The sequence below is a fragment of the Talpa europaea genome, assembly GCF_964194135.1.
Source record: "Talpa europaea genome assembly, chromosome: 7".
In the NCBI taxonomy this organism is placed as follows: Eukaryota; Metazoa; Chordata; class Mammalia; order Eulipotyphla; family Talpidae; genus Talpa; species Talpa europaea.
The window spans coordinates 98,428,810-98,439,988 of NC_140074.1; the positions used below are offsets into that span (position 1 = coordinate 98,428,810).

At 45.0% G+C, this 11,179-nt stretch overlaps 1 protein-coding gene across 1 annotated transcript; it reads left to right on the top strand.

The window, feature by feature from the left end:
* Nucleotides 1-354: 354 nt before the first annotated feature.
* CENPV (centromere protein V) lies at nt 355-10,539 on the top strand (the record flags this gene model as incomplete). The annotated part of the gene is made up of 5 exons (XM_084237548.1): nt 355-761; nt 3,569-3,667; nt 4,595-4,664; nt 9,204-9,318; nt 10,415-10,539. The coding sequence occupies 5 exons, from the start codon at nt 355-357 to the stop codon at nt 10,537-10,539; spliced, it is 816 nt and encodes a 271-aa protein (XP_084093674.1).
* Nucleotides 10,540-11,179: the final 640 nt, after the last annotated feature.

The window sequence follows — 11,179 nt, forward strand, 5'->3', positions numbered from 1 at the left end:
CAGATGTAGCTGTGAATTCAAGGCTGGCCCAGTTCTGGAAAGTAGGAAGAAGCCCTCTGGATTCGGAGGGGATGCAAGCCCGTCAGCAGGTGCAAGTGGTACTGGGAGCGGAGGCCCAAGGCGCGGTCCCGTTAGGCCCACGGGCTGGAGCCGGCAGGTGCAGGCCCTGACTCGGACGGGCCAGCTGGGTCTCTGGTGCGCCGAGGGCCGGCCCTGGGCCAGGTGCGGCGGGCCGGAGCCGGGGCGCGCGGGCGCAGCGCCCCCTGGGCGGGCAGGTTGGCAGGCGGGCGGGGGCGCGCGCCTGGCGGCGGGGACGCGCGGGCGCTGAGGCCTGCGCGCCAGGCTGCGGGAGCCATGCGGCGGGCCAGGAGCAGCGCGGCCGCCAAGCCACGCGGGCAGAAACGGCCAGGGGCCTCCGGGGCCCCCGCGGCCACCCCCGCGGCCACCCCCTCGACCCCCGCCACCAGCCGCGCACGGCGCCCCGCAAGCCAGGCCGGAGGCGGCAGCCGCGCGGCGGCGGCGAGGCAACCGTCGGCCAAGAGGCGGCCGCGGGAGTCCCCGCCGCGGGTCCAGGAGGCGGGCCGCGGGGAGCCGCCGCCCGAGCCCGCGCCGCTGCCGCTGCCGCGGCCGCCGACCCCGCCGACCCCGCCGTCCTCGGTGTCCACGCTGGAGCTCGGCGAGCAGCGGGAGCGCTGGGAGACGTTCCAGAAGCGGCAGAGGCTCACCTTCGAGGGCGCCGCCAAGCTCCTGCTGGACACCTTGTGAGTGCGGGGCGCGGGCGGTGCGGGAGCCGGCGCCGCGCAGACGCCCCTCGGCGGGAGTCGGGCTCGGCCGCCCTCAGCGCGCCTCCCGTCTGCGCGCGGCGGGCCGGGCTTGCTGTGCCGTGATTTTCCCATACGTAGGCGGCGCCTTCCCGCGGCCGCACCTTGCCGGTTCCTAATTCTAACGGCCGCGCTCGGCCGGGCTTCGCCGGCGTGTGCGGCCCGCGGCCAGGCCCTGGGCCGCGGAGGGGGCTTCGCGCCAGGGAGGCCGGGGACGCGCCCGGAGCGTGTGGGGGCACCCGCGGCGCCCCGGGACACAAAGGGCCTTTCCCGGGGACAGCCATCGTGCTGGGGATGTTGCCTGTTGTCTTGGCGCGCAAGGGGTGCGGGGGCTCTTCCCAGTGAAAAGAAGATAAATCCCACGACTGAATCGCCTTTTGGGTTTGCGCGCGTGTTTCTGGAGAGTGGGTGGAAGGGAAAGGTAGGGGTGCTGGGAAAAGCTTGCAGTAGTTTTGAGCCGACCGGGAGGCGAAGTCCCGTTATTGTTGCCGGCACTCCTGCGAGGCGCGGGCGGTTATTGCTCCGGAGGGAAGCGCGCGCAAAGTGATGCTGGGGGCTCAGCGTCGCCGCGCGGGGACGGGGCAGAGGGAGGCCTGTGTTCTCCGCCAACTGATGCTCCTGGGGCGGCTCGCCCTCGTTTGTGCTTCCCCACTTTGATAACTGCAGGAAGAGACCCTCCAGTTCCTTAGATGGCCAGAGGAGGATCTCGGAGTATCCATGATCCGTGATGTTGGAAACGAGCTAATCATCTTTTTCTCTGGCAGGACTGCCTTGTTTTCTTCACATGTGGTTGCGTCTAGGTCCCTACCCTACAGAACAGCTGTGCTACAGAGAACTGTTCCAGCACCCCAGTAATAGAGCTGTGTTGATTATTTCGTGAATTAAAAAGAACAGTCAGTCCTCCACAAAAATACAAGAACAACCTAACAATTGCATAACAACCTGAGGATTGCTGCTTTTCTTGAACAAAAATGTTTCTTTGTTCTCGTTCTAGAAGAAATTCTCTTAGGATGAGTCTACTCAAAAATGGTTTTCTGTCTGGTTCACTTTTTGATTGATTATTTTGGGTCATGGACGAAATGGTTTTTTATATTCAGCATCCATTAAACATTTTTTGAGCATCTATGTTGTTTTGAGCAGCTACTTGTAGGTGTAGGAGATATTAAAGACTCATGCTTGAAGTAAATTTTCTTACTTTAGAGAAAACTGATAAATGGTCAGGAAAATAAAACGTATTTTTATTTCTCATTGGCATGAGTACGTACATTTATTAAAAAAATAAAAATTCACTAAATTAATATGCAAGAAGAATGTATAACTATTGTTTTTGTTACAATATTTCATGGAAAAAAAGCATGGTGGGAATTTATAGCAAATAGCTGTGGATCCCTCTGGATGTTAGCATTATAGGACACTTTATTTTTGACATTATCAGAGGTTTGGATATCTTACAATAAGTATTTGTTTACGCAGGGTATAAATGTATGGGTGTATATTTTTAGATATGTAAAATAACAAATTAACTGATTCAGCTTCTAAAAGACACTTGAAAAAATATTGCATTTTAATAACCCAACAAATGCATATTAAAACTGCAGCAAGCTATTTTTCCTATCATTATTGCTTGAGAAGGAACAGTGAAGTGTTTTTCTCACGCATTACAGATAAGAGTGGTAAGCCTCTGGAAAACAATTTGATAATATTTTTCAAATCTGAACAAATAATATTCAATTAAGGACCTGACTTACTTAAGTTTTAAAAGGATTAAAAGTGCATGTAATATATATATATAGCGCTATGTAAAAAGCCACGAGTGTGGAAAAATACTGGGGAGAATATAGCTAAGAAAGCCTTTGTTATTTTCTCCAAAGAGTTTTCTGAGCCACCAGACTTGGTCAAGTCCCTTTGTCTTACTTTTCCACTTTGGCATGTATTGCTTTTATCACTGTCATTTAAATACTATTTGGATAATTTGTTTGATGGCTGCTGAGGATCTTTTTTTTTTTTTTTAAACTTTTCTTTTTTTCTTTTTTTTTTTAATAGAGGCATGTTTTATTTATTTATTTGTGTTTTTTTTTTTTTTTTTTTTGTTTATACATGCACTGGGTACAGTCAGAAGCACGGGAGGGTGAGAGAATTAGCCAGAGCGGGAAGCAGAGCAGGCAGAAGGACCGAAGTACACTGCTGAGGGGAGCAGCGGGCGGCAGGAGAGGTCTGCGCGCCATGTGGGACCCTCCTCCTGTGGCCGGGGAGCAGCCGGGGATTGAACTGGCGTGGCAGAGGCCGCGGACAGCTTCGCAACCCAGCGCTCAACCGCTGCGCCACCGGGGAGGCCCTGCTGAGGATCTTTAAGGCCAGGAACCATGTCCGTTGTATCTAGTTTGCTGCTTTCCCCATAGTCAGAAAAATTCTTAGTAGGTATTTGACATATAGATAAAAATGTTTGAGTGGTATGAGTTAGATCCTCCTCCTCCTCCCAACTTTCATTTTTCCAGATTTATAGAATGCTGTATTTTACAATTTAAAAAAAAGTATATATAAGAAAGGGAGAAGAGAGAACTCACAAAGTCACTGAATCCACTTGTAAAACTGATAGTGCCTCCTTGAAAGCAGAAATATACCTTGTCATAGTGTAGGAAAGACTTGTCCCATCTTGTTCAACAACAAGGAGAGAAAGCATGAACTACAGAATAAGGTCCTGCTGATTATTCAGAAATCCTTATCTCTCTGATTTTTGTCTCATTTAGTGAATACCAGGGCCTGGTGAAACACACAGGAGGCTGCCACTGTGGAGCAGTTCGCTTTGAAGTTTGGGCCTCAGCTGACTTGCATATCTTTGATTGCAAGTAAGTGTTTTCTCTTTCCAGGTTGGCGAAAAGGATTTAAGTGTTAAAATGCAATGCTTCATAATCATCGGGGGAGTTGGAGTATAGCTGAAATAACATTGGCCATGAACTTCTAATTGTGGGAATCAGGTGATGAGTATATAAAGGTTCATTGTTCTTTTCTTTCTTTTTTGTATGCACTTGAAGTTTTTAATAGAAGTTTTTACAAAGATGTAAGGAGGCTAAGAATAACTGTGTCTCGTGTGTGTGTGTGTGTGTGTGTGTCTGTCTGTCTGTCTGTGTCACACAGACAGCTCATTCCTACAAACACAGCCCCAGATAATGCAGAGTAGGGTCCTCTGGTCTGTACCTGATAGACTTCATCCCTCAGACTAGTAGCGCTGGTGGGTCAGGGGAGAAGTAAGGGAGCTGAAGGAAAAGCTTTGGGTAGAGTCTTCAGAGTTGAGGGGAGAACGGAGGGATCTGTATTCTTGGAAGCTTACAGTGCCCCAGGTGCTCTCAGCCTGTCCTTCTACGTAAGGCAAATAGTGCTGCTAGGATCTGTGGAGGGCCTGCTTTTTAGCACTGTCTCCCACATCAGGCTCTGACTTCTGGGAAAGAGGGGGACCCAAGCTTCCTTGTCCATTTTTGGTGTGGCTGTATCAGAGGCATTAGATGGTAGCAATGCCTAGAAGGTTTTTTCTGTCTCTATGGTCCAGCAGCTCTTTTCAATGCAGCAAACTGAGAAGTAGGCAGTTGGTTGTAGCACCTGTGGGCTCTTCTGTACATGCCCCAGGTTGTCAGTCCATCTAAGCTCTTCCTCCTGGATGTTGTGGAAAGGGGCCTCACCTATGGGATCAGCTGGCTCTCAGAACATACCAGTTTGTGCCTCTTGGCATTCCAGCTGTAGATGGCTATTAATGTCAGATTTATTCTGTCTTTTTGTAGCTGCAGCATTTGCAAGAAGAAGCAGAATAGACACTTCATTGTTCCAGCTTCTCGCTTCAAGCTCCTGAAGGTTAGTGCTAAGAGCAGGCTGATGAGCACAGAGCCTGCTGGTGAGACCTGAGTTATACAGCATGTCTCCTGTGGAGCGCAGAGGGTAGGCAGCATGCCAGGGCCTCTTGGGTGACTTTAAGTTCTCTTGTCACCCAGGTTTCATGTTTACTTTTTTGAAAGTTATGTTATTTTTCCCTTTTATATTTTGGATGATATTTGATATTATTGTGGGAACATTTTCAAATGCAGAGCATCAAAATATAAGATCATTCAAATCCTAACTCATTAATATTTTGGTGTACGTCCTTGTATATTATTTCCTACATAGGTAAATACACTTAAATATGCTGTATGTGTTCTTATCAAAGTAAGAATCTACTTTTCTGTTTCCTAACTGACTTTTGTCATTCCCCAATGATAATTATAATTTTAAAACTGTTAACTTTATTATTTAGGGGAATTTTTTGTGTTTGGTACAGAATTTGAAAGGGTCAAAAGTGTGTGTGTGTATGCACAGTGAAGTCTTCCCTTCACAGTCCCTTCACCCCTAAGTATCTTCTCCCTCACAGCCAATTTCTTTATTTACTTACAGTTCTTCCTGTATTTGCATCATGCTTTATTATTTGAATGAACCATAAGCAATTTTTAACTTTGAACTTCTAGGTTAAATGTAATTTTTTAAACCCAGAATATGAATTCATGTACTTATTTTTAATTTATTATTGAAGTAATACTGATTGAAAACATTGCATAGTGTCATAGTGAGCATTATAATAAGACATTTGTGTGTACTACATTGTGATCTCCACCAAAAGTCTAGTTTTTTTCCACCACCATGCAATTAATCTACTTTATCCTGTTTCTCCACCCATTTCTCCTTTCCCCAATGGTGACCATCATTTTTTTTCTAATAACTTAAAAATTTGTTCTTGTTTTTGTTCATTTGTTTTGTTTCTTTATCTCTCACATGTGTGAAATCATATGGTATTTGTCTTTCTCCTTCTGACATGTTTCACTTGGCATAATACTTTCAAGGTCAACCCATGTTTTTGCAAATAGCAAGATTTCATCTTTTTCAAATAGCTGAATAGTGTTCCATTGTGTATATCTGTATACCATATCTTTATCCATTCATCCATTGGTGGGCAATTTTCTATATTTGAACTTCTAGGCTGAGTGCAACTTTTTTTTCCTATTATAAATAACACTGTGAAGAACCTTCCCTATGAATAAATCTTTGATGATTTAGAAGTTTTAGGATGAGTCTGTTAGAAATAAAATCTCTGGTCAAAGAACAACAAAAAGGCTTTTGGCACACTGTTGTTAACATGGGGTGAACTTCTATTCCACCCTGGTTCCTGGTGCCCCCATCGTGGTCTGACAGACCTATCTGTGTTTGTACCATGGTTTTGGTGTAACGATCTATTTCTGTCTCTGTCCTCTACTAGAGGAGGTCTTTCTCCTCTACAAGCATCACTGTTTCTCACATCTGACCCAGCTCCTGGCCTCTAAGGCTTAGCACTGAGTAGTCACTCAGTGAGTGTCCAGAGGAATGTTTGAGTGAATGACTTTGGGAGTCCTGTCCTTTACTCATTAATGAGATTTAATCCCAGATGCTTTGGGCCAATTCATTTTTTTGTCTGCCCCTTGATTCATTAGAGTGTTTGGTGGGGGTGATGGGGCAGGTGGGCAGTATAACTGTCCTCATCCCTTCCTTAAGCCCAGATGAATACCAGGGTTCCCTCTTAGGATGCCTGCTGGAGACCATGGCCCTAGTCTATCTCTGCCCCTAAGCACCTATGGCAGATGGTTCCTGAAGATGTACTAGGTGCAGCCATGGGTCTTGGGTCTCAGAATTGCTGCTTCTCCCAGCTCCCCCCCTTTTTATTTCCTTCTTGGACTTGCTAATCAGTGTATTTTCATGGTGCTTTACAGCACTGGCCCATTGAAGGAACAATTTTATGATTGATGAAAGAGAAAGATAATTGACAGAAACCATTTGTTTTAGGGGTACAACTTAATGCTTCACTATGTATATATGTTATGAGGTTTTTTTTTTATTGAATACTTATTTATTCAATAAGTATTAATGGATGCTCACTGTGTGCCAGTCACTGTCGCACTCAAACCCAGCAGTTAACATGACAGTAACAGATCTTGTTCTCTTGGATCTTATTCTATAGGATGGAGACAGATAGAATAAATAAGAAAAATATGCAATAGTGCTATATAGAGAGTTAAAATGAGAAATATGATAAAACGTTTGTAAAAGATTTTTTTCATAGTACAAAGGGCTGAAGGGTCAAATGCTTGGCATGTCTGAGTTACTCCTCCACAATGGCCATTGTGGCTGGAGAGTAGTCAGTGGTGTAAAGAGGGCGTGGATGAGATGAGGTTGGAGAGACAGGTGGTCTCCAGACAGGAGATGGATTTTATTCTTTGTGTAGTGTGAAGCCTGTGGAGGATTTTTAAGCACTGTAGTAACCAAACCTGCTTCTGTTTTTTTTTTTTTTTTTTTTTTTGTATAGAGGCATGCTTTATTTATTTGTTTGCTGGTCTGTTTGTTTGTTTTGTTTATACATGCACTGGGTACAGTCAGAAGCGCGGGAGGGTGAGAGAATTCACCAGAGCCAGAATGGGGAGCAGAGCATGCTTCTCTTTTTTAAAAACTCATTTTGGTCGCTATGTAGAGAAAGGATTATAAGGACAGAAGTACAAAGATAGGGAGCTAGGAGATTGTTGAGGTGTGCCAGGTGAGAGATGATGGGAACTTGGATTAGGAAGGTAGTGACGGAGATAAAAGAAACTAGATGATTGGAGAGAGATATGTTTTGAATAAATAATTGAATGTATATTTTAGAGCATTGATTCTCAAACTTCAGTTATGTACATAATCACCTGGAGGGTATGTTAAAACAGAATGCTGGGCCCCACTCCTGATTTTGATAAGTCTGAGTGGGGGGCCTGAGAATTTACATTTCTTACAAGTTCCCATTTGTTACTGATGCTTCTGGTCCTCACATTGAGAGCTACTGTTTCAGAAAAAAAAGTGAACAGAACTATATAAAGGATTGGATGTGAATGAGGAAAGAGAGAGGAGTCAAAGTTACACCTCCAGTGTTCGGCCTGAGTGGAGTGCCAGATCTGGGAGAAGTAGGTATCGTAGGGCACTGGAATCAAGAGCTCTTTTTTTTTTTTTTTAAATGTTCAGTTCCAGATTTTTGGAACATTCAAATAGAAATAGGAAATGGTCAGAATGGTGGTGTGGAGAGAAATCAGAACTGGAACTACTGATTTGTTGACATATTGATGGAAGAGCTGTGAGACTACCTGGGTGGTTGTGTGGCCAGAGGAGGGAGAGGGTTGAGGACAGAGCCCAGGGCTTACCAACATTTGTAGGGGGAAAAAAAAAAGGAAAGAAGCAAGCAGAGGGCCCTGAGGAGGAGAGCCAATAAGGAAGAAAAACCAGGCAAGTGTGGTGTCCTCAAAACAAATGCTTCAAAATGTAGGATCCATTTCTAGAAATACAATTTCTGTTTAATGGGTTTAGACATTTTGGTAGATGTTGCCATATTTTACCAATTTATATTCCTATCGCTGATATATTAGAGTGCATGCTCATCAGTACCATGTTAACCAACTTTTTTTTCCCCCTATCTAACAGTGAACAATATCTCATTATAGTTCATGAGCATGAAAATCATTTCAAAGGTTAAAGACGATTTATTTTTCATTTTTCTGAATTGTCCCTTCTTTTCCTTTGCCCAGTTTCCTATTTGTATTATCTGTTTAGGAAATTAGCCCTTTGCTTCTGATTTGACTAGTATTCTTCTCCTAGCTTGTTCTTTATAGATTAATTCAAGTACAAACAACAGTTTTCTTAAAACCATATTTGGGGGCCTCCCCGGTGGCACAGCTGTTGAGTGCTGGGTTGCGAAGCTGCCCGCAGCCTCTGCGGTACTGGTTTGATCCCCGGCTGCTCCCCGGCTACCGAGGAGGGTCCCACATGGTGCGCAGACCTCTCCTGACGCCCGGTGCTCCCCTCAGCAGTGTACTTTGGTCCTTCTCCCTGCTCTGCTCCCCGCTCTGGCTCTGGTGAATTCTCTCACCCCCCCCACGCTTCTGACTGTACCCAGTGCTTGTATAAATAAAAATAAATAAATCTTTAAAAAAAAAAACAAAAAACAAACAAACAAAAAAACATATTTGGGAACATGGAGATCAGTCCCTAGAATTGTCCCTTTATTTAGGCCACAGGAAACAGGAAGTTTCACTCCCTGCTGTCTTGCCATGGATTGGGAAAAATTCTAGGCCGAGTAGTTCTGTGTGCAGTTGACCTCGGAAAAGCCAGACTGACATGTTTCCAGGCAGTGGAGATGGGTTCCTGTCCTCAGGAAGCCTCTAGTCCTCATAAGATTAGACATGTCCTCATAATCCTGAGAGCCCTACAAAAGATTTTCTCCTCACCAGAACTTTAAAAAAGTTTTTTTTTTTTTAATGAAAAAAAAGAGGAAATCTCTTTGTATAAAGAGAACACCTATTTTTCTGTTTTCACTAGGGAGCCGAGAGTTTAACCACATACACGTTCAACACGCACAAAGCGCAGCACACCTTCTGTAAGAAATGTGGTGTTCAGAGCTTTTACACTCCCCGCTCAAATCCTGGAGGCTTCGGTAAGTGAAGGGAATGTGGGCCAAAGCTCAGGAGGGACATGGAGAGGCTCCATGGCTGCTCTGGGTTAAAACACTGACTGGAAATGTGGGTGCTGGCATATTGGGCTTGCCTCCTGCTTGGCTAGGCCCTTTCACTGTGTACTTTAGAAGAACAAGGCACTTAAGCAGAGATATTTTTCAAATGATGGAATGTGAGACTGACTCTCATCATTTGGAGACCAGCCAGATCCTGATTCTCATTTACTGGTGCTGCCAGGGCCTTTTGTTGCAGGGTAGGGCATTGAGGGTGAAGAGCGGAGAGTAGATGGGCCTGTGGGGTGGAGGAGGGAATGTCAACAACAAGGCAAAAAATGAGGAGCATTAATAATGCCATTAAAATTTTTTTGGTTTATAGAAGACACAAAATGGAGAACCTGCAAGCTTTCTTAAGGTCCTGTGTGGAGCTGGGAGCAAGGAATGTAGAGTGTTATTCAGAATGACATCACTTGCAGTGTGAATTGAGTGGAAAGTAACTGTTGAGATGTTCCTGAGGAACTGTTCTCTGTATGCAGCCTCCAGAACTGTGGTGGGGCGGCTAGGACTGGCCATCTTGTGCCTGATGGTGTGTGGAGGTAGTATTCATTACCCTCCCTGCCTGATTTCTTTAGCAGCTCCTGTTTGCTCCTCGTCTGTCATGTGGAGGCTCCTTCCTGCTTTCCTTGAGGAAAAGGAAAGTCTTTTAGAAAGTATAAGTCATTGCAGATGGGGAGATATTTAATTCTTAGAAAGTTATCTGTCTGTACCCTGGGAAAGGCCTGTGAATTCTTCAGGCCCCCAGTCAGAGGTTGCTCTAAGCTTGAGTCTTTTTACTCTTGTGTTCTTGGGCTGGTATTGAATATGTCCAATGCTGGCCACCCTGGTTTTCAAGAAGTCTAATGCCATTTGAGAGCTGAGGAAAGTAAAGCTAGGAGGCTGATGTTGTAAGTTATGGCACATCACTTGGAAAACCTGATGGTAGCATAGCAGTGCTGGAGGTGTGGGTTTGTCCCCACACTAGTATGGTACTTGGTCTCACTCATTCTTGGGACATCCCTTTCTTTGTGTCACTTCCCTCTAGGAATCGCCCCACACTGCCTGGATGAGGGCACCGTGCGGAGTGTTGTCATTGAGGAATTCAATGGCAGTAATTGGGAGAAGGCCATGAAGGAGCACAAGACCATTAAGAACATGTCTAAAGAGTGAATCCCTGCTTCTCCCTTCCTGAAAAGGAGGAATGATTGGGGACAGCAGTTTCTGTCCCCGCTGCACCTTGATGGTGCTCACGAATGTGGCTGAACCAGGCTGCCAGTTCCATGGGCCAGCAGTCACCTCATTTGCTCCAGCTACCACTTTCTTTAGGCAGCTCTTTGTCCTTCCTTAACCCAGATTTTGATGTAGACTTAGTTGACATCCTTCTTTCTCTCCCCCAACTTTTGTGTGAACTTTTAGAAAAATAAATATTTTTAACATTAAAGCAGTTATTATGGTTTATCATTTTCTTTGCACTTTGATTTTACCCCTGAGCAGTCATTTAATAGCAGATATTTATTGAGCATTATTAAGATGCTTGCAAGCAAATTGGGAAGGAGAGATAAGAAGGCAGAGTTATTAAAAATCTAAGATTGTAAATGATTGCAATCCTGTGAGTTGTAATACGAACAGTAGGAGTTAACAGAGAGAGGGGTTGGTCATGGGAATCTTGAGGAGGTCTTGTGTGTGTGTGTGTGTGTGTGTGTGTGTGAAATCAACTTTAACAAAAATTTGTGGTAAAATACATATAACAAAATTTGCCATCTTAACCATTTCTAAGTGTACAGCTTAGTAATGTCAAGTACATTCACAT